At 42.3% G+C, this 22,920-nt stretch overlaps 1 protein-coding gene across 1 annotated transcript in view; it reads right to left on the bottom strand.

The window, feature by feature from the left end:
• The window catches only part of fam20ca (FAM20C golgi associated secretory pathway kinase a), a 42,387-nt gene extending 19,963 nt beyond the window's left edge, over window positions 1-22,424 (bottom strand). The window contains exons 1-4 of the mRNA XM_038699707.1: window positions 22,158-22,424; window positions 20,981-22,059; window positions 20,143-20,327; window positions 16,201-16,279 (exon numbers count right to left, since the gene is read on the bottom strand). Coding sequence (XP_038555635.1) covers window positions 16,201-16,279; window positions 20,143-20,327; window positions 20,981-21,543 — 827 coding nt within the window. The 5' untranslated portion in view covers window positions 21,544-22,059; window positions 22,158-22,424. The remainder of the gene's footprint in view (window positions 1-16,200; window positions 16,280-20,142; window positions 20,328-20,980; window positions 22,060-22,157) is intronic.
• Window positions 22,425-22,920: the final 496 nt, after the last annotated feature.

The following is a 22,920-nucleotide window of genomic DNA, read 5'->3' as shown; positions in this document are numbered from 1 at the left end:
ATTCGCAACAACCTGTTCTGTTTAGTGCTAAAAGTTACAAGCTCCTGCAGTTCATCGATCACAACACGCAGCTCAGAGAGGGAACAGCTCAATTTTAGCGGGCTGTCGGTTATTTTCAATTGTGCGTTTCCTCACTGTCCCAAAATGGGTTGCACACTGCCGAGTGAAACCTAACTACATAAAACTTAAAACTTCACTACCCCAACTAAAGAGAGCAATCAAAAGAGTGATTCCAGAAAGCTATTTTGCAGGCGAGGCCCCCAAATCGAGGCATGGGTGTTTGTGCATCGTTTCTCCCCCAGCTGAACTTTTCTATTTAGACCTGTCAACAGTCTTGTTGTGCTCTGTGGTTTGTGGTCAGATGCTGTTTCCTAAATAGAAACCATCTATCAGAGGCTAAGCGGTGGCTGAGAGATGTCATTGTGGTCATGAGTGGGTGACGGCGATGAAGGAGGAAGTGGTGAAACCACTGGAAAAACAGTTTGAAGGGTTGCATTTATTCTTGTGTAAGAGCTAAGTGGGATGGAACGCGTCCAGTGCACTTGAGGACGAACAGAGTTAATTTGTATGTGAAAGAAATAAGGGAGAGATTTAGGATGTCTTCACACTAGAACCAAAAAATACCTGACAAACTTCAGTACATTCAATATCTATCTAAGACATCGCTCTACATAGATAGATACATTAAGGTATATTTTCACAAGTGATGCTCACGTCACAGGAGAAGAAAGCAAATGAAACACTGGATCCAATGTAAAAAGGCAAGAATCCGATCAAGATGTTCTGAGAATTGCTCTGCACTATTATTAGTCATCCAGCGTATCGCGTGGCACTGTCCATGCATCATCATGTGACCTTTAATGTCACTGCAGACTAAGTGTCCCAACGCATCATCTTGTAATGATGATGTGTTGTTAGTGTATATACCGCATATGGGGGGCACATATAACACGAACATCTTTCTGCAATTGCATTCCAGTACACCACAAAACACCTCCTAAGAAATAACCATAAAATTGAATCAAGATGTCTGTGATGCTTATTAAGCTTGAGAAAAGAAGTATATTATTGCGTGGCTTTTGCTCTGGATAGCATTTGGACTAGGCGTCATTATTTCTTTAACCACACACAGCATGGCTCTAGTGATGGCAATGTCAGGTTCACTAACAAAGACCACGCCAATGTGAGGTATGAAAATGTAGTTTATTCGGATAATGAGGAATATTTATGATGGAGGGGAGAGGGATGAAGGGGTCGAGAACGGAGGGATGAAGGAGGTTGTTAAGGGTTTGGTGGCTGGTGTGGCTAAGAGACTCAGGGTGGGGGTTCATCTCGATAAGCCGCTTGCTTATGAACCTCCCCGTGGTTCCTGTTGTAGAAAAAGAACAATTACTTTGGCGGAATAATGAATTTTAGCATGCATGTCTTTGAGGGTGGGACGAAATCAGAGCGCCTGGGGGAAACCCACGCAAACATGGGGAGAACATGCAAATTCCACACAGAAAAACCTGGGCAGAGCGAGGTCTAACACCAGGACGTTCTTGCTGTGAGGCCACAGTACTGTCCACTGGGCCACCGTGCTGCCCACTGAAAGAGGTGAAAAAACAGGGTTTGGGGGGGAGGGGGGGGGGGATGTGAGAACTGAGAAACGGGAGAGAAAGGGGTTAGACAGGCTTATATACATATGTGCATGTGATTGGATTAGAGAGGCACAGGTGGTTGAAATGAATGAAGCACGGGTGGTTGGATTGGAGGAATTTAATGAGGCGCAGGTGGTCGAATTAGTAAGAGAAAGGAGTGGACCTGTTCTTGAACTTTAGTTATATAACTCCATTTGTCAGTTGGTTGGTCGATACTGAAATATCTCAACAAGTATCAGATGGATTCCTAGAAAATTTTGTATATACATTCATTAACCCCAGAGCATAAATCCATGCATTTTGACAAGTAAACACGTGAAAACTGACACAGGAAATGACGCAAAATCACCAGGAGTGGTTAATTATTATAAAGATAAAATATTATAAAAACAAAGAATATGGGTGAAAGAATAGACTAGCACATGCTAGTCTATTGGTACAGACATTGATGTCCCCCTCAGGATGAATCATCATAACTTTGGTGATCCCTTAACTTTTCATCTAACATGCTAAACTAAGATGGTGAGCACAGTAAGCCTGCCAAACATCAGCATTTTAGCAATGTCAAAGTGAGCATGTAAGCTGTGCCGCTGTGCCTAAGCCTCACAGAGCCGAGGATGGCTGTAGACTGTTAGTTTATAAATTTGTTAGGTTGACTTCAAAAGCAGAATCAAAGAGAAGAGGGGACATTTTTTATTTTGTCAAACTCGAGATCCACCACCTACCCACAGGTTGATCTGAAATAAATAATATCACACTGTACATCTGGGAACGGAAAATATAAGTGTGCTAATCCTTTGTTATGTCTAACATAATTAAAATAGGGTCAGGAGGCCACACACACGTGCACACACACACACACACACACGCATCAATCTGTGCTATTTCATAATTCAGAGATTCCATTAGATCTCCTTTTGTGAACAAGCTTCCCAGCAGCAGCAACACTGGCTGAGAGTCTCCCTAACCCTCCAGCACAGAGGCTCTTCTGTTTGCATCACTGCTGCCCGGGGCTGCAAGAACCAGGGTGGGAGGGGTGACCCAGGCAAACCCCTGGATCAGGTTCCTGTATCCCTGGCCCGGTGATATCAGACCTGGCCACCGCAGCCCCGCCCACATCCTGCCCTGACAATGGCCAAAGCAAGGGAGAACCCTCCTCTGGTTTAATTGGCAGACAATGAATGCATTCTCCTCCCCTTCCACTGGCCTCTGTCAGGGGGATAGGGGAGTCACACACAGCCTAATTGCCACCTTGCATGGGACAGGCTTAGACAAGCATGGGCCTGGCCCACAATGGATGTATTAACCTCTGAGCATGCTATCACAAAGGCCCGAGTTACAGAGCCACAATGTTCTCTCTCTTTCTCTCTGTTGAAGAACTGTTGTTTCATTCATTCGCCTCAGAGAGACATTCAGGTGGACTGTGATAGATCTACCTGGGAAAGGTCGTTATCTAAGGACTGAGCTCAGTTGTAAGGGGTGGTACAGTGCGTGTGGTCCCATTGTTAAGGGGCAACAGTAGTGACAAAGTAACAATGAAGCATGTGTGCTCTGTCATTTTCAGACTGCCATAATGAAAAAAAGAAGATAATTCATCTTCTTGTCCGTCTAAGCCCAAACAGTTATCCTCATTATAGCTTCTGAGACAGACTAGAAATGGAGAACATCAGGGCCATTAGCAAGATTTTATGTCACACAGCAAGTTGTTGTCTAACTTGTGAGGATAAATTGCTTGAATGCAAGGTCTTAATTACAGATATGTATTCACTAAAGCACTTAGATGACAATTAGCCTCTGAAAATTCACTCACTATAAGTAAAGGTTCGGCCTGCTTTCCTCACCTCATAAAAAACGCTCATCGTGGATGTCTAGAATTTACCTCCTGGAGGGAAATTAATTTTCAGCATTCCAGACATATGCGGCAGCAACATTCCTAGCGGGAAGCTTAGGAATTCCCCCATACAGTATTTTAGACTATAATGATATGTTAGGATGGCTGAGCAACACAACCACTCACAGCAGTGACAAAAACAGGGTCAGGAGCCACATCAAGCATGCACAATTGCAAAAATGTGATAGACTTGGATGTGGTGTTACACAGAGCAGCACACACGCTCTGGTCCACAGCCACAAATCTACAGACATGGACATCAATACAAATGCACAAAAACACACACATACACCGGTTTACGATTCACATATCAGGACCGAACCTTTTGGTGTGAATAATTAACAGACTCCTTGACATAGTCATCAAATATCCTTTCAGCTTACTGCATGTGCATCCAAGACTGATCAAAGGAAACCTCGCTCAAGTTGATGCATCAACAGCTTAGAAAAATTAATACAATCTGAGGTGTCTTGGCTGGACAAGGAACATGACAATCACATGGGTTTAAAAGAAAACTTTTACTTTATCCATTTTTTCCTAATTTACCCAAAAAACTGTTGGGAAATACACTCATTTGCTTTCTTGAGTAAGATGTTAGATGCAAAGCTTGGTTAGCATAGCTTAGCATAATGACTTCAAACAAACAGGGTGAAAGAGCTAGCTTGGCCTTGTCTATCTGATTTATCTCAACGTGTAAAATTAAATGTTGTGGTTTTATAGCCTTCTGTGCCAGACAAGTTGCCCGAACAGTGACATGCTGGTGTCTCTGCTTACAGGCTCCAGGAAGTTAGTGCACAAACAATCCTAGTTACCATAAACTACTCCTATAATATTCTTCATATAAACTGTGTACATGCACAACAATGACTGACTGGCAACAATGGCTAATGTTTGAAATATTTGCCTTCATTTCCTCTGCTCACAACCCCATTCTCATATACCTTAACCTATTGGACTCCATGTTTGTAACGCAAATGTTGGCCCAGGTTGTAAGAAACTGGACCTGTCACCTCAACACTGACATGATATTGTACATTATTTTGAAAGAAAGCATGACTTTGGCTTCCAATGATTGTGGCCATTACCCACAATCCAGAACTACACACACACACACACACACACACACACACACACACACACACACACTCATAGTCTCATCTCTAGTTGGCCTGTAATCACATTATGATTAGGGTACTCACAACTGTGCCACATTAGACGAGTGCATAAACACTTGTTAGATGGAGAGAGAAAACTGAGCTAAAAATACAGAGCAGAGAGGCTCTGAACGGAGGAGAGGGACAAGCTGAGGATTAGTACCGCCTCAGCGAATCAAACAAACAAGTCCAAAAAGGAGCATGAACGAGAGGTGGAGACAGAGAGAGGGAGGAAGGGAGGGACGGTGATGAAAAACGCCACTTCCTCTGGAGCTGACCTAGTAAAACATTCATGAGAGACGTCTTTATGTGAAGCGTGTATTTGAGTGTTAGAGTGGAGGGGGTGTGAGGGGAGTTTAAGGCTTGGGAGTCTAAAATAAGACAGTCCTCTGTGTTTCAGTGTCTGTGTGTGCCAAAAAAACGAGGAGAAAAATAGGAAGTTATTTCAGATTTGAGATGATACAAAGGCACGTTCGGTGCTAGATGTGACACCGCCGACCTCTCAAATCAAGAATAGACGCTGAACTGAGACAGAGAAAGAAAGAGGAACATGAAAAGATGCAACTTCTTTTGAGAACATCCAGCCAATGGAATAGAAATGAGTCAGCTGTAATTATGACAGATGTAAAGGATATAAATGACTGATTGCAGACAATTTAAATGTGTGGCTGCACCCAAACCCACACTTTAATGAAGAGGCATAATTAGATAAAAAGCAGAACACACGTTCATGATTGACACTTCAATTAAAACATCACACACTGAAGTTCTGCCGTAGACTTTATTAAGACTTCACTAACTCAAATTCTCAACTCAAATAGTTTGCGTGTGTGTGTGTGTGTGCGTGCGCTGATGACTAGGCAGATGTGCCAAACCACTGAATGCAGCTGGTTGCTACTAAAGCATCACACTAATTAACCGGCTCATCTCACAGCCTATAAGAGGTTAACGCATCATAGCGCCCACGCAGTGACTACACTGGACACACACACACACACACACACACACACACACACACACACACACACACACATCCCTCTGTTACTATCTTAGTGGGAACCCGTCATTGACATAACACAATCTCTAGCCCCTTACCCTCACAACTAAGTGCCTACAAGCACACACATACACACACACACAACCTCTGTACTACATAACCCGTCATTGACATAACATGCCCCTTACCCTGTGCCTACAAGCACACACATACACACACACTATAAACATGCATGGTTACCCAGCTATAAACACTTCAAACAACCCACATCTTTTGCTAAGCAACATCGCAGTGTGAAGCTGCAAGATCGAGCATGTCATTAAGTGGGTTTGTTAACATGGATGCCTGTAAAAACATAAAAATGGGTGTAAATGAGGGCAAAAGAAAAACACTGCGAACTACATACAAGGTAGAAAGCTGTGCTGAGACTATTGACATTACAACAGCATCGGCCTGAAGCTGGACGACACAAAGCTCTTTGATAGACTGAATAAAGGAGAAAGAGGACAGAGGTCAGGAAAGGATGAAAGGGGAGCGGGGAGGGGGGTGGGGTGGCTGTGCAAGATGAGCAATCCTTAGCCACATTAGAGCAGCTTAAAAACCAAATTAATCTTAACGTGGAGGAACTCAGTAGTGCCCAGAGCCCAAAGAAGAGCTGCTGGGCCTGGCCCTCTCCGGCTGCCTGAGTACAAAGCTGCACGAGAAACAGATGTTGTGAACGCCCGACACTTCTGCTCTGTGTGTGAAAGAGAGAGAGAGACAATAAAATGTAGAAGGTGGGGGGGGAGCAATATTTGACAGCAGATGTTTCTTTGGGTCTAATTTCCCTGGCAAGTTATTTCTGGAAATAGCAAATTACTGTTACTTGATGAAAATACCCTCTTAATCTGAGTACTCCTAACCCCAACCCTATTGCCAGACAAGAATATCAAAGTGCAACTATGGTTAAGCTTCAGGAAAGATTGTGGCAATGACACCCAGCTCTACTTGTCCACCAAACCTACATCTATGCTCCCTCCGTCTTCTCTAACTGACTGCTTAGATGAAGTTAAAATCCGATTCACTCAAAACTTCCTCAAACTTAACAATGATACTGAAATTCTCCTTGTTGGCTCCAAATCCACCCGAGTAAAATATCCAAATTGCTCTCCTCATTGACAATTCCACTCTCCCCTCCACCCCCACGTCAAGAGTCTTGGTGTCATCCTCGACAGGACACTTTCTTTTGAAAAACACATCAATAATCTTACCGGTCTGCTTATTTCCAATTACGCACCATCAATCGCCTTCGTCCTTCACTTACACATCATAACACTGCTAGTCTCATCCACGCTCTTGTCATTTCCTGTTTTGATTACTGTAACTCCCTTCTCTCTGGTCTATCTCACAAGTTCATTCATAAACTCCAACTGGTTCAAAACTCTGCTGCCGGTACTATCACCAGAGCCCCAGTCTCTGAACACATTACTCCACTTCTAAAACAACTGGACTGGCTTCCTGTTAATCACTGTATTGATTTTAAAGTTCTTCTTCTCACCTTCAAAGCACTCCATAATCTTACTCCTCCTTATCTCTCTGAACTCCTTCAGCCCTACACCCCATCCCAAACTCTCCAATCCTCTCTTCCTCACTACTTCCCATTCCTTCTGCCCGCATGTCCACAATGGGGTTCAGAGCCTTCAGCTATCGTGCACCTCACCTTTGGAACTCCCTCCCTCTATTCATCCGTACGACAGAGTCCTTATCCTCCTTTAAAATTTTGCTCAAAACCCACTTATTTTGAAAGACTTACCCCACATAATTCCACCTTCCACTGGCTTCAGGATGAACTGCTTTTTTAAATTGTTTTTCTCTATTCTATTTTATCTTAATCTTTAAATTGTGTCACGTTTGGATTTTTTATTGTATTGCCTCCTTGAAATGTATTTTAACTGTTTTAATCTGTAAGTTTTCCTTGAGTGCTATGAAAGGCACCCACAAATAAAATCCATCCATCCATCCATCGTCAACCGCTTATCTGCGTGCAGGGTCGCAGGGGGCTGGAGCCAATCCCAGCTGACATCGGGCGGAAGGCGGGGTACACCCTGGACAGGTCGCCAGTCCATCGCAGCCACAAATAAAATGTATTATTATATTATTATGGCAAATAATAATTTATTTGTCTATGGCTAATAAACTATGATCAAGGCACGACATTTGATTAAAGTTAGGGAAAGATTGTGATTATGGTTAATAAAAAGGCAAATGTTAATTGCAGTTCAAACCCTTACTTTCTGTCTCGTCCTATAAAGGGCACACTTCTTCCTGCACTGGACAGAAATTGTCAGGTGAGAAATCGGCTGTTATGGGATCAATTCCTGGGCTAAAGGGCTGCTATACCATAAACTAACAAGATCAAACATTTAGGCTTAATTAATCATCTACGCTATAACATAAACAGCAGGTTGAACGGTGATTTAGATTCCCAGATGCAGAACATAAAGTTAACAGTGACTCTCTTCCCTTTGTTCATTAAGTACTGCAAGTTCTGAAGTGTTTTTAAAACAAAAATGTTTTCATCAAATTCAAAAGCTGTTCCAGGCCTACTGTAAACAAAAAGAGTAAGGTTCAATACTTTTATTTTATTTCCTTTTTAAATTACACTAATTTCATTTGAAATGTAACCTTTTGAAATAAATAACTAGTTTTGTAACATTACCAAGAAATACGGATGTCAACACACTCAAACTCTGTGGGTTTCGCTGAGAACACTGTTAGGCAACCTTTAACTTAACGTTTCTCTGCCTGACACAGTGCAGAGAGATATTCTTTCTATCTGCTTCGTGCATCTTACATTATCCTGTTTTTCCTGCAAGTATGGAAAACCATATGATAACAATAGTCTACAAAAGACCTACATGTTCACAAGCACTAAACACACAAAGAGAATTAAAAAACTACCAGATGAACAGCCATGTGAAAGAATATACATATTGGATGTAGACACACACACACACACACTTATATAGCTTCTTCTATCTCTGCCCGCTCATGAGCAAACCACACCTGCTGGCTACAGATTATCATTGATTTCAACAGCCAGGTCAGACAAATTGGTTGGCATCCCGAGCTGCTCTGTCCTCCACCAGCTGATTGGTCTAGTGTGCATGAGTGGACTCACTGGGACAACTGTGAGGCCACTTTGATGCCAGCACTGCACAGCAGGGGCTGCAGAAAACCTGTGGAGTCTCTCTCCTGCCAAGCACCGTTCAGCCAGAAAGGCTGATGAAGCCACAAAGTCGTGCAGCCAAAGTTTACATAACCTAGCAGCAAGTGGAAAGATGGATGTGACAACTCAGCTGAAGCTTTTCCTAATGTGCAAGACTGAGGTCAGAAAACTTCATCGTGGACAAGGATGTTAAAGTGAATATGAAAAGATTTGACATTTCATCACATTTAAAGTCTCTCCATGCACTTCAAGGCTTTTTGACTTGTCACGGTAAAAATCATTAGGGAAGTGTTAAGTGGTGAGTGGTCGTGAGTGAATGAGATTGTTTTCTATTGTGTGTGCGGGCAGAGTGTTGGCCTGCAGTCATCACCTTCTGTGTAATATACCCACATCTCTGAGTGAGCGGTTACAGCTGCAGCTCGGATCACTGCTCACAGATTTTCCGCTACCAGCCCTGGGTGATGGAGGGTGCACGAACTCCGTAACCCCCACAGCTTCCTTCTCTTTGCTGCTTGTGTGCAGAATGTACTGTATATGAGTGTGTGTGTGTGTGTGTGTGTGTGTGTGTGTGTGTGTGTGTGTGTGTGTGAGAGCTGCAGCTGTGCGAACAGCTGTCTATAGTAACATGCTTAATCTGTGCACACACCCAAAGATGAGCTCAGACGCCACCTCTCAAAATTGTGTCCAACTTATGAGAGCCAGCAGCATTTTTATAGCCCTTGTGGGAGCTTGTTGGGGCGACACTGTTACACAAGTGACTACCAAAGAAGTAGAAAAAACTCCAATGTATATTATGTCAATAATATTTTTCCCTTAAAGGTCTAAGATATAGAAAAATATGTCAGTGCCAAGCCATGGTGATGAATTCAGGAGGGTTTTTTTGTACATGCCATGTATTTATTGCACATGTAAATGCACAGTGTGTTTAAGTGCATGTGTGTGTATGTAATCATGCTGTATTGTTCCGTAAAATGAGATGTTCAGGTTCTTAACAATGGGACCTGTTTGGATCAGGATGGCTCTTCTGAAGCTCCATGTGATTTGGCTTTTTTCCATAATGTGAGACCATTATCCTTTCATTGGGTTTCTATTCTTTATAGGAATGGGTTGTGTGAATGACAGGGACAACTCAATCTGTGAAGCAGTCTTTTTTTTCAATTGGTTCACAGATGCTTGTTATCAAGTCATGATTTGACGGGATTGTTAACTTGGTGCATAGATCTAAAAATCTCTGTGGTTGGAGAAGACTAAATTCAGCCGGTGAACAAAGAACACAAGCCATGAAATGTATGTTATGAACAGTAGGAACTTAACGATTTTGAAAAAAGCTGCAGAACTGCAGCCTCTATTCATTAGTCACTGTAACTTACACTGTACATTTAACGTTAAAGATAAACTGAGGCTTATTGTTGATCATTTCCTTTCTGCTCTGCTTGCCTGCCATTCACCGATCTTGTGCAGAGTTTTGTGTTAGTGCTGTGCGGCCGACAAATGCATTCATGTCTATTTCAAGTACTATTTAAAAACAATATAATATTTTTGGTGTGGTTCATCAATGGTGATAAATGATCCGAAGGTCCAACTTGGCACAACAGTGAGAGGCAGGGGTCTCTCTGCCACTAGGCTACGTCATAGACTGCAGGGCTACACACACACACATACATGCTACGCCTATACATGCGCACTGACCCCCCTTCTTTAAGGGTAATTTTGGATTTATTCATGCACTTTTAAAACATTTCTTAAAAGTGTTTGTTCTTTTTACATGTTTATTTACAGCATTTTATGTTGAAATTTATGTTGTAATAGGCAGTATATTAACTTATTTGGAGAAAACTGGTAGTTCTTTGTAAAATCCGACGTTGAGCACCCCCATATCACCAAAATCGCACGATCCTCATTTTGCTGCGAAGCTTCGACTGTGAGATTGACAGTCGAATCAGGCTTCGCCCACCAAACCAAATTGAACCTTCGACTATGTGGGGTCAGTCCTAGAAATTCGCAGTAGGCCATATTGCAATTTTGATAAGATTTCAATTAATTGTTCACCCCTAATGAACAGCTGTTATAATTGAGCTGTTTGAATAGCTCAATTATAATATAATCAATCTTTCATTATCCGGTCAATAACCAGAGCAGGACAAGGTTATCTCCCGAGGATATTAGATGGCTTCAGTCTTAATAGGATTCCCCATCTAAACAGAAAGGATCCATGAAGGAATGTCAGTCCTAACCCAAATGGGGCACAGTAGATATAATGAGGCCCTCCAATGGTGGCCGTGGTTATGAAACAGCCTGTACATGATAAACCAAGCTGCCTCTTGGGTGTTGCAGCAAAGAGGCCCCACTGGCTTTACCAGCGTTAAGAGCTCAAGCTTGTCAAAACAGGTAGTGTTCACACGGATGAGGACGGATCCTGATTCCCCACGGTGCTTAAAGATGGCCATGTGTGCCCTATATATATATGTTCACATGTGTGTGGATATGACAGCTCTGAACACAACTGGGGCATGTACACAATAAACAGGGATGATCAAAGTCATTTCTGCTATTCTTGCAATTCGTGAACCATTTTGAACTCTGATACTATCAACAAAATCAAAGTGAGAGGGGAGGTGGAAACAGGCTTGTCCAACAGCGTGTGATGGAGAAATTAATTCTTTCTTTGCATGTCTGAGGCTTATACCTCCTTTCTCATTCCCTCAATCCTTTATCTGACACATCCAATTAGCATAACATGAACATATGTATACACACCAGAACCAGAATCTTGGCAGGATATGGGATAGGACAGGCATCAGGGACTCAAGCCAAACAGACACGAAGGCCTGGCATGCAGGGTTGCCCCCTGTAACCTGGCTCCAGCTGGAGGACCCAGTTCCTTGACAGGTTGGCAGTGATCTCTGGTCAATCTCTGCTTCTCATCTGTTATCCAACACCAGCCCTCTCTCTCTTTTCACATGCCACTTAATTTCACTCCTGGCAGGATGGCAGCCTTTGACCTTTTTACTCACAGCCATCTGATGTTCCCATCTTTAGTTCCAATTGAATCTATTTTGTATTCATTTTTGTTGAATAAAGCAAAGACTTTCTCACAGGTGACGCCAATGAAAATCATCCACTTTTTACTTTTAGGTAGTCAAAGCACTATATTTGTACATGTTTGATTGTCAAATTCTTGCGTGGGAATGTATCATAAACATTTGGCTAGCACAAAAATCAGAGGGGATCATTTTTTGTGTGGGGAAAACAAGTCGTTGTGACCTAAACCCCTTCACCAAATTGCAGAATAAAAAATGATACAAGCATCTTCTACCCCTTTGTGGGCACCCACCAAAGCAATCATAGAGTTAGTCAGACAGATAAAACGGAGCTCCAAACTTTTTTCCCAGAGCAGCACAGAGAAAACATCGTGTGGAGGTGTCTGGCAAGCTGTCAGCTTGTGCAGTTTCCTGGCCCATGCCAGTGTGCAGATTTGCATTCGGCTCAAAGGAGGCCCGAAACATCAAAGCCTCTTTGAAGCACCACTTGATGCTGCGCAATGGGACAGGTGAAGAAAAACAATGCAACACAGCAACGTTCTGAACTACTGTACCCAGAATGCACCACAGTAGCAAAAATAAAAGTGGGACACATCAGTGCCATGGTAGAAATGACAGAACCTCATGATGTGCTTTAAGAAAAGTGGAACAAAGATTATTTTTCTACATTGTTTCACTCAGAAAACTGTATTTCTGTTTGCGCTCTGAGGACTTTTGTATAATATCTGTAAACACTGGAGACAGATCACTGTGACAGCCAAAGCAAGGACTCTGAATAAAATATGACAGGCTAAATAAGAGTTGCAGGAATCTGTAGCATATAATTCAGAAAATGACATGTAATTAAAGTCAAAGCTGTTTTTTACAGCAACTGAGAAAGACTGCTTTACTTATACTGTAAGAAAGCAGCGCTTTTCCTTTACATTTTCAAGTTTCTAAGTTCATTTAAGTTTTAAAAAGAAACTCATGGAACCTATAATTTAATCATTTACCTAGATTTTAATAACTCTGAACCTGAGACTTCAATCTTCCACTCAGCTGAAGGTATATTGAAAAATGTGGCTATTCTATTACTCAGACATGAAATTCAGAACATCTGCCACTTCAAGTCTAAAGACACTTTAGATAAGTGTATGCTTTATGTTTAGTAGTTTTAATAAGTTGCAATGGTGCTATGATGTTTTGTTTTTAAGACAATTTTATATTTTATATGTTGACACGGCCTTCAGTCCTCAGGGACTTTTTATCTGTGTTCTGCTTGACAAAACCTACATACATTTAACAATAACAAGCATTACCCAATTTAGTTTTCCTGCCACCTCCTCTGACGACTGTGATAAGTTCCTAAATTTCTTAGCTGGCAAGATCGCTGGTCTCAGATCATATTTCAATCATGGTATTTATCACTCTGCCACCTTTCGTGTTCTGCTGTCAGCATTATTTCCATTCAACTCTCAGATATAGTTTCTCATATGCGTTCATCACCCATCCCTACTGACATAATCCCTACTAAATTTCTGAAAGAGGTCCTCCCTGTCATTGCCCCCTGTCTTTTCTCTATTGTCAGTCACCCTCTCCTCTCCTCCTTAATATATATAAAAGCCTAGCTAGTTGACACCATTTTAGATAAGTATAGGCCCATTTCCAAACATCCATTCCTTTCTAAAATTCTAGAAAAAGCTGTCACCAACCAGCTTCTCCAACTGGTTGAGGAACATAATATCTTTCATAAGTATAAATCCGTCAGAAACACTGAAATAGTGCCGCAGGTGTGCAGACAAAGGGGACTATTCAATGTTAATTTTACTCCGCTTCTCCGCTGCATTTGACACCACCTTGACACAGATAATTGGATCAAGGGCTTTTATCCTGTCCTATTCCTTATTTAAATCCAGAAGTGGCCGCGTTTTTTTCAGTTGTAGCTCCTAAAATCTGGAATATCCTTCTCTGTTCCAGTATTCAAAATCTGTGGTTTCAGAGAATCTCATTTCTACAGGTTAGCCTTTTTATAAACACTTCCTGTTTGCCTTGAGTTTTGTTGATTTTGGTCGTATGCTTTAATCTTCATCTATGTATCAAGTATTATGCCAGATTAGTATTATCACTAGCCACTTTATTAGGTACACGTTGCTAGTACCGGGTTGGACCATCTTTTGCTTTCAGAACTGCCTTAAATTTTGTCAACAAGGTGTTGGAAACATTCCTCAGAGACTATGTTCCATATTGACATGACAGCATCACACAGTTGCTGCAGATTTGTCAGCTGCACATCCATGATGCAAATCTCCTGTTCCACCACATCCCAAAGGTGCTCTGTTGGATTGAGATCTGGTGACTGTGGAGGCCAGTGAAGTACAGTGAACTCATTGTCATGTTGAAAAAAGCTGATTTGAGCTTTGTGACATGGTGCATTATCCTGCTGGAAGTAGCCATCAGAAGATGGGTACACTGTGGTCATAAAGGGATGGACACCATCAGAAACAATACTCAGGTAGGCTGTCGCGTTTAAACAATGCTCAGTTGGTACTAAGGGGCCCAAAGTGTGCCAAGAAAATATCTCCCACACCATTACACCACCACCACCAGCCTGAACTGTTGATACAAGGGGGGATGGATCCACAGATGAAATCAAGACTCATCAGACCAGGCAACATTTTTCCAATCTTTTAATCTTTAGCTCAATTGAACAGGTGTACCTAATAAAGTGGCCGGTGAGTACATAGTATGTATGTATACATGTATTTGCATGTATGTCCTATCCTATATGTAAAGCAACAAGAGATTGCATGACTGCTGATGATGGCCTTCTCCTGTTAATACCCTTAATAACACAGCAACAGCACATAGCGTGACCACAATGCTCTCCTCCTTCTTTGACCCATCCTGCCATCTCACTGGCACTTATGCATACTACTCATGCATGTGCACATATTGTCTGATTGTCCATATTGCCTAGAAGCAGCCCCTGAATGCCTAGGCCAGTCTAATAGCTAATCAAAAATACTCACACAGACACACACAAACACAGCATCTGTTCTTGTCAGATATGAATGTGCCATTGATGCCTGCTGGGTGCTGTGGTGACTGAAAGGCTTGTGTGTATGAAAGCTACAATATATGCTCGGATTGCCATAATTTGGCCCATATTTTCTGAGGCTAATTTAGTAAACAACGCCTCGTGTTCTAAAATTCAGCCACTGACTGACCTTGAAATGAAATGCCAACTCAGGATACGGAAAAAATTACTCGTCCAAATTCTGTCTGTTGCTGATGTTTTTGTGTATATATTCACGGATGAAGTGCCACTGCATTCAGGTAAAGAGGTGCTGAATAAGGGGTATGAAAACTAAGCACAATAAATGTTGAATAAACTTTGGAGCCTCTCCATAAATCAAGAACAGACAGTGAAAAGATATTCAGTAGCAACATTTCATAATTCATTTCCAAGCTGATGTTGAACTCACAGGCCTAGACTCCTTATCCTCTCACTAATGTGACTTTGGCTGGTGTGGTAATAGGATTGGTGCACCTGAAATAAAGAATCATGGCAAACTATACCTGTGCAGGTTGTCAAGATATGACACTTTGGGCTTTCACAGGCATCACTCGCCAGTTCTGCAAGCAAACACCCTCTATGTCTGTCTCCATCTCTCTCTCCCAGGATCTAATACACTCCACCGAGGCTCTCATGAAGAAAACCATTCTGCATTTCATAGCAATCAAACCAGGCTCCTGAGCAATTACTTCTGATCGCAGCCCACTTGGCCTGGACACTGTTTATCCGTGTTGGCATGGGAATTCACCGGGCAAAACTCAGACAGCTGAAAGGGAGGGCATTTCTTTTTCATGCGCACTGCGCCTTTGCCAGCATATATGCCTCCCCAAAGATGCCTTCACGATGGCTCAGTGCTCATTTTAATTAACACATAAGCCTATTGATGTTAATTAAAAAGCAGACAGAAAAAGATCAGACAGGGGGGAAGCTGCATATCTGAACGCACCAAAAGATGCAGCGGCAATGTTTGGCACTTATTCAGATGAGATATCCTGTAGCCCTCTTGAAACATATCCAAGTATATCAAACAGATTTTTGATGTTAGAAAATGCAGATTTGCTGGAATCTGAGAAATGCTAAGAAACTGCTATTAGAAGTTTAACAAGGGCACTCTAACAATGATAATATCTGCAATACATAAATAATGTACTGCAGGGTAATATGTAAATGTAGAATGTCTGTGCTAGCATGCAGTCACTTGCGGTGCTACTTACTTCATGGGCTTGAACAGCGCTTGTCCGTAGTTCTGGAAAGTCATGATCAACTTTAGCTGGGTGCCTCCTGATTTCATGGCTGGGAAGAAAACAATCAAGATGTTAGATCAGCATTTGAAGCATAAACACACACACACACACACACACACACACACACACACACATTTACACACATATAAACATAAACACAAAAATATACTTGCACATATGCACAGCTGTTTTGCTATTTGCCAAATTGGAGAAAGCAAGTTTGCATGACTGCGTAACAGAGCTGTCACATCTGTTGACCAATTTGCCTGACAACCAAAGTGCAATGGTGGTTGTTAGCACCTGGGTGTGGCTGAGAGCATGAAAAGCATCTGCTGAAAACAATTTCTGCGTTTGAAGGAGGGATCAACATGGAAACACACAATTTGTCTGAATGTAACCGAGTGGCTGTGTGTTCTTGCAGAAGACATGTGTCTTTAGATCAACACGTGTCGCACATTGATTGAATGAAAAATTTCTGCTCACTTTTAAGATATAAAGGCCACTAAAACTACAATTCCGCAGCGCATTACTATGGTGTCATTACTATGTTACTGAATTCAATCACAAATGAATTGACCCCAACTGTGTGTTCCCATCCGTGTGCACATGCTACATAACAGACCTGATTCTGACCAGATGTTTCTCTGTAAGCCTCTGTGGATTGTACACATTGTCAGTGAATGCTTGCGCACGTGTAGTAACCACACACGCTTGACTCTCCACAACCACTTCTCTTCTCACTCGCATCAAACTGTCCTCCTGTACCCTGGGAGAGGAGCCAGGGCACATGTCTCTGACTATCAGTCATGTCCACGGTGTCTCCCAGAGGGTGATGGAGACTTACTGTGAGCTTCCTGCCTGCCTCCGACTAGAACAAAGGGACCGCCAGGCCTGTCTAAATGCCTTGTGTTTCTGTCATAATGGACAGGCTTTCGGGGGATTTACCCATTTATTACAGCGTATTAACTTGAGCATATTACACAACACGCGCTTCTGCCTAACCCCAATATCAATATAAGCCCCCTGTAGTGGACCCACTTACTGACTAACTTTCTGGCTGAGTAACTGCCTGCACTCTACCCCCTGCACAAACTGTCTTTTGTCTTTATTGACTCTAAAGCTGTTTCTCTCAGATTGTCCCTCGTTCTTGTTTGTATTTGTCATCCTTTGATTCTTATTCTCTCTGTTACGCTCTGTCTGTCTCACTTTGTCTCACTCACCGCTGGCAAGCCTCCCCATTTGCCGTGACTCAATTTCAAATGCGTTCGTTTTTTCCATCCGCTGTACAACCTACATAACCTCAGATCTGCGCCTTTGCTTTACGACAGAGGATGGATATTGAGTGAAACTAAATCCAAAGAATACACTGAGAGCATTAGGCCTACACATGTTCCAGATTTGCTGCAGCCAGATCAAGTGGAGTTTTGCCCTAGAGTAATCTTCAACTTGGTACAGCTATACAGCAAGCCTAAAACCTTTGAGAGATTGCAAACGACTATGAACTATGTTTTAATGCTGTAACCTTAAACCCATAAGCCACAATCTTTGAGGGACTGACTTCAATTTTCTGCCTGGTGCTGGATATTTATAAAATGTTGTTTTTTAACTGAACACAAAAAAAGTAATTCCCTGTGAAAAAACCCTGGCAAAGTTCAGCTGATTGTTTCTCTGGATTGTATCTGCGCTGACATGCAATCAAACATGACTCTGAACAACAGGAAACTTCAACAAGACATTCTTTTGATTCTCCTAAAGGCCATCTGTCTCAGCATCCGTGTGCGAATATATGTGTCTCGGTTGATCTAGCCATCTATCTCTAGCGCTTGTTCCTCCAAGCGTCCACAAATGAATCGATGTCCCCTGTCGTCGTTTCTAAACCTTCATGTTATCTGGTCTTTCGGAAAGCTGCGGGCCTCACCCACCGCTTTCAGACTCCCCTCCCATCCCAATGCCACGATGATGAATCCACTCTGCTCTCACCTGTGCCACTGCATGCTACTGTGCGTATGATTTATGAGTCCAGCTGAAGACTGAACAAAAGGCCACATGCAGCCCGCCCCAACAGAGAGACAGAAACAGAGCAGGGAAGGAGGGAGGGAAGCATAACTGCGCAGAAAACGCTGAACAGGGAAACTTTCTAATGCTGTCTCTTTTTTTTGTAATTTTAGTGAGACAGATAAGTAGTAAGTGTGTGCACCAATTACTGGGCGCAAAGCTGTAATCCATGCTTCCAGGCACACACACAGACAAACACACACTGCACTGGGTTTTCTATTCAGCAGACAGAGAGCGCTTTTATAGGTGTGTTTGGGCATAGATTGATGGTTTATATATTATAAACACAGGGGACAAAAACACACACAAACTACTAAAGTGTATGCTGAGATGTGTGGCGTGAATGATTGTGAGCTGCCTGTGCGAGATAGAGGGCCTAATAACAAGGAGACAGTGCAGACAGTGTCAATAAGAAGCACAATGACTCTTTTCGAACACTGATGCACAAATAGACGGAGATAAGAACAGAGGAGGATGTTTTGGCATTCACCGTCCAGTTTGTATGAAGCCACTATAGCAAAAATGATAATGCAAATAATTTGCTTCATATTCGTGAATATTAATCACTGTTGTTTGTCTTCACACTGAGACAACATCTCTTTCACAAAGGGGATTTGGATAAGATGGCATCAGTATAATGCGTCAATAAACTGCATTTATAGTGTTTCATTTACAGTGAAAACAGTGAATAACAATACAAATCAGTCGGAGAGACAAATAACTCACAGAAACTCCAACTACGTCGACCTATTTGTTTTTCCTTTTCTGACTATAATTAGAGCAGATATTCTCAAAACAGCAAGTGTAAGTTAACTTCCTTTTGCACTGATTCCACTTATTTATCTGGTTTAAAAGCAACGTTTCTCCACATGACAGACAGTAATGGATATTTAGTAATGAAAGCAATGTTTAGATATTCAGACTCCTGAAGATGTTTAGTAGCTATGTTAAGTTTTTTAGGCATGTGTGATTTTCATTTTCTCCCGATCTGTCTTCCAATTCTTACTTTCAATTCAGTAAAACTGATGTTCTCTGCTGCATATCCCTCAGTGGGACCTGTAGTGGATTTATTTATGATTAAGTCATTAGCAGCTGTGATACATAACTTAACCAACATTGCGGTCGCATGTTTTCTCACACACCGGTACACTTGCGTCATTTGGTTGTTAGAATCCATATCCAGTTCCCAAGAGAAAAGGCAGCTGAACGCAGATTTATAAACTTGCACACATAAGCAGAAATGCAGATAAAGGGCCAGATATGTGTGTGATTTGGGCCTCCTACTCACACACATCCACACACAATCATACTGTGTACACAGGAACCCACACATTGTGATTCATTGCACACTCAGACAAGTCACGTGCACTCACCTCACTCAAGGGTTCAACCAGTTTGGGTTTTTGAAGGCTGATACTGCCCCCCAAGACTTAATACAGTCTTATTTTTTTAAATAAATACTTTTTATTTTATTTACCCATAATAACGTTGCTCTTGCCAGTTGCATTATATCACAAGATAGAGACATGTATCACTGTAATGAAAATATTTAAGGTAGGCTAGTTTTTAGTTAGGTTAGTTCAAACCACAATCAAACAGTTCTGTGAATTAAAATGAAACAAAAACAAAAATGCTTTATTGGCAGGCTGTTCTTAACTTTTAGCGGTAAAGAACAAACCTCCAACATGTCTGTTCACCATGAGGCCACTACTTGACAGATATCAATAATGGCCACATATTCAGCCCAATCTACAGTACAGGCTGACGTATACACATATGCGGTATATTCCACCAGCTCCTACACTTCACACACACACACACACACCTTGTTAACATAACTCTCCCTGACTTACTCACCTACGCTGGTGATCCTCTGTGTGACCAGGTCCTTCAGTAGGGCATCCAACACAGGATTGTGTCTGGAGTACAGCTCGTAGCGGTTGATGCCAATGTGGAAACGTAACCAGTTGGGGTAAGATTCTGCCGTCACCCCTCCTGTTGGAGAGAACTCCTCCTCCTCTTCATTCCCATCCTCATTGTTCCTGAAAAAGGGGGGAGAGGAGATTTTAAAAGAAGTTGTTGTGCAAGCAGATTCCTGTAAAGATTATTTTTAGTCTATGTAATTAATAATTACAGCATTTGCTGCAGTCTAACATAGACTAATATAACTGTATCAGACAAATTGATGCTGAAGGAACTGGCATAGAGCACTTTATTCTATTATGTGTTCGTATTATGAGGTTATATTGTATTATTAGGTTTTATTTGCTGGTATTACCCAAGAATACTAAAAGATCCTGCAGGATGGTAACTCATGAATTGTGTGTGTGCCTAAAAAGGTAAGATGGCATGATAATAGGAGAGATGGGTGGATGCAGCAGATGCATGAGTGGACATTAAACTAAAGGCATAGAAGAGATGTAAACTGATTAGATAGATAGATAGATAGATAGATATGTAGGCCTGCATGTACATTTGGTAGTATAAGCAGAGTAAGATCGAACAGCATAGCCTAATTGAATACAAATATTTCAAACCAAATTAACTCCTTTACCCTATTTCTTTATGGGGCAAACATATAACCAACCACCTACTTTTGGTCCCTTACTTGCATCCCAGTCAAATATGTTGTAGGGTAGCAGTCTGACTATCCCACTTATAACCTTTCAACTTTAACAAATTCCCATCAGCTTACCATCCCTGGTTCCTTGTTGTCCTGGGATAAAACCTGATGTCGGTGTTGACGTTAAACAAAGTGTCATCGTCCGCGAGGGGAGGAAGGTCAACCTTGTATAAAGGATGCTCAAACAGAGCCGACAGTCGGGAGACACCGTGGGCAGGGACGGTCCGACCCCCGCTCGCGTCTCCGATGAGCGGCTTGTGGTCCTCCGCCTTCCCCGCCAACGGTCTACTGCGCCTGAATGACTCCGCTCTGTCCCCGGCGGCGGTCGTGATCTTTTCCAGGGAGTGCGATGTGAGGTTGGAGCTCGGTTCGTTGCTGAAATCCTGTAGGATTCTCAGCGTGTGCTTGTTAGGCCAGCCCGCTTCAGCCGCCGACCTGGCGCGTTGCTTCCCCCAGCCCTGCGACTCCCCGCCCGGGTGGTGAGCGCACTGACAGCCGCCGTCCGCGCTGTCCGCTCCCGCCGCTCGCTTCTCCAGTTTCGGTAACAAGTCTATCATGATGTGCATGGTGCACGCTACTAAAAACACCATAAGTATCAACACTCTGAATTTACGAAACAATATCATCTTTATCATTTTTTGTTCTTGACACAGAGTAAGCTTTAAGCGCAGCGCACCTTACATTGATGTCCAACAGTGTTACGCGATGACAAAGCAGCTGTTGGTTTGAAGATTTACTCTGATCTTTGCACACATAATGCTTGTTAGCCTATGTTAAGAACTCCATGATGTGCTCAGTCTTTATTTTGTAGGCTAATTATTATTATTGTTATTATTATTATTATTATTATTATTATTACAATAGTCCCAAATCTTCATTCCCAGACAGGTGGACAGAGCGACACATTGTGAGCACTGGAGACTTCACTGGCAGCGGCTCAAGAAGTGCTCTTCAGTCATTGCCTTGTTGAATAGGATACAGTGTCAGGAGAACGGACCAGTAAATAAATCGTTAAGAGGAGGTAACAGGAGGGAGGAGGAGGGGGTCCTGTTTAAAGCACCGATATTCTTCCTTAAATCTACTTCCTTCTGTTGCTGCCAGCACGGAGTGAGATGTCAAATCTGTCATAACTGTCTTCTTCTGGGAGAGAACTAACAGGAGAGATTGAAATAGTCCACAAAAACACAGATTTCTTAGTATTTAGGATGATAATTTGTACGAAAGTGAAAATTCCATTAAAAAAACCCACTTCTGTCCCGCTTCTTGACAAGAGCTGCAAACCTCGCTGAAGTCAAATCAGAGGCTGGCTGGCAGGTGCAGGGATCCCGGCTGTCATTTGTCCCCTTTACGCTGCCTTGTCTTCCTTCCAAGTGTTCATCCAGGGTGGGTGTGTTAAATATTATGATCGAAGCCCTCTGAGCCCAGCCTCGGTGGCGTCATGAGGATGAGATTGGCTGCGTCTGCACATACAAGTAGCACTAGTGACATGAAAGGCGAGCTTCGGGGAGGAGAAGCTGTGGACTGGAACCCTTTGAGGCTGCAACACCCCTGCACGCAGCTAGAGGGCGTTGGCACAACCTGAAACACCGTGCTTGGCCGTACAATGCATGAACTGAAGGACAATGTGTAGCCTGTGTTTACCTTCTGAACACATTCTTCAAGTGCACAATAACTTAAGCCACTGGTTGTTAAAGTGGGCTCTGATCACAATTTCACAGAGCCAAGTGAAAGACCAGTATCCAACATCCAAATGTATTTAATGTACAATAATATATGACAGAGAAAAGCAGCAGGTGGTCACATTTGAGATGCTGAAATGTTTGCTTGATAGATGATAGATGCATAAAGGAAACATTCAGACGTGTCTACTATGAATGTAATTACTAAGGATCTAAGAATATGCCAGCAAAACCAAGTCTAATATTTGGAGTAGTAGTTGGTATTAAGCCTCACAGAAACACATACTAAGATAATACGTATGTTCTTCTATTACGCCATTCATTCAGGAGACA

Source organism: Micropterus salmoides, unplaced genomic scaffold, assembly GCF_014851395.1.
Source record: "Micropterus salmoides isolate LMB-PRFRI ecotype aquatic unplaced genomic scaffold, ASM1485139v1 Ms_hic_scaffold_10, whole genome shotgun sequence".
Taxonomy (NCBI): domain Eukaryota; kingdom Metazoa; phylum Chordata; class Actinopteri; order Centrarchiformes; family Centrarchidae; genus Micropterus; species Micropterus salmoides.
This window is presented reverse-complemented; position numbering and strand designations above follow the sequence as displayed.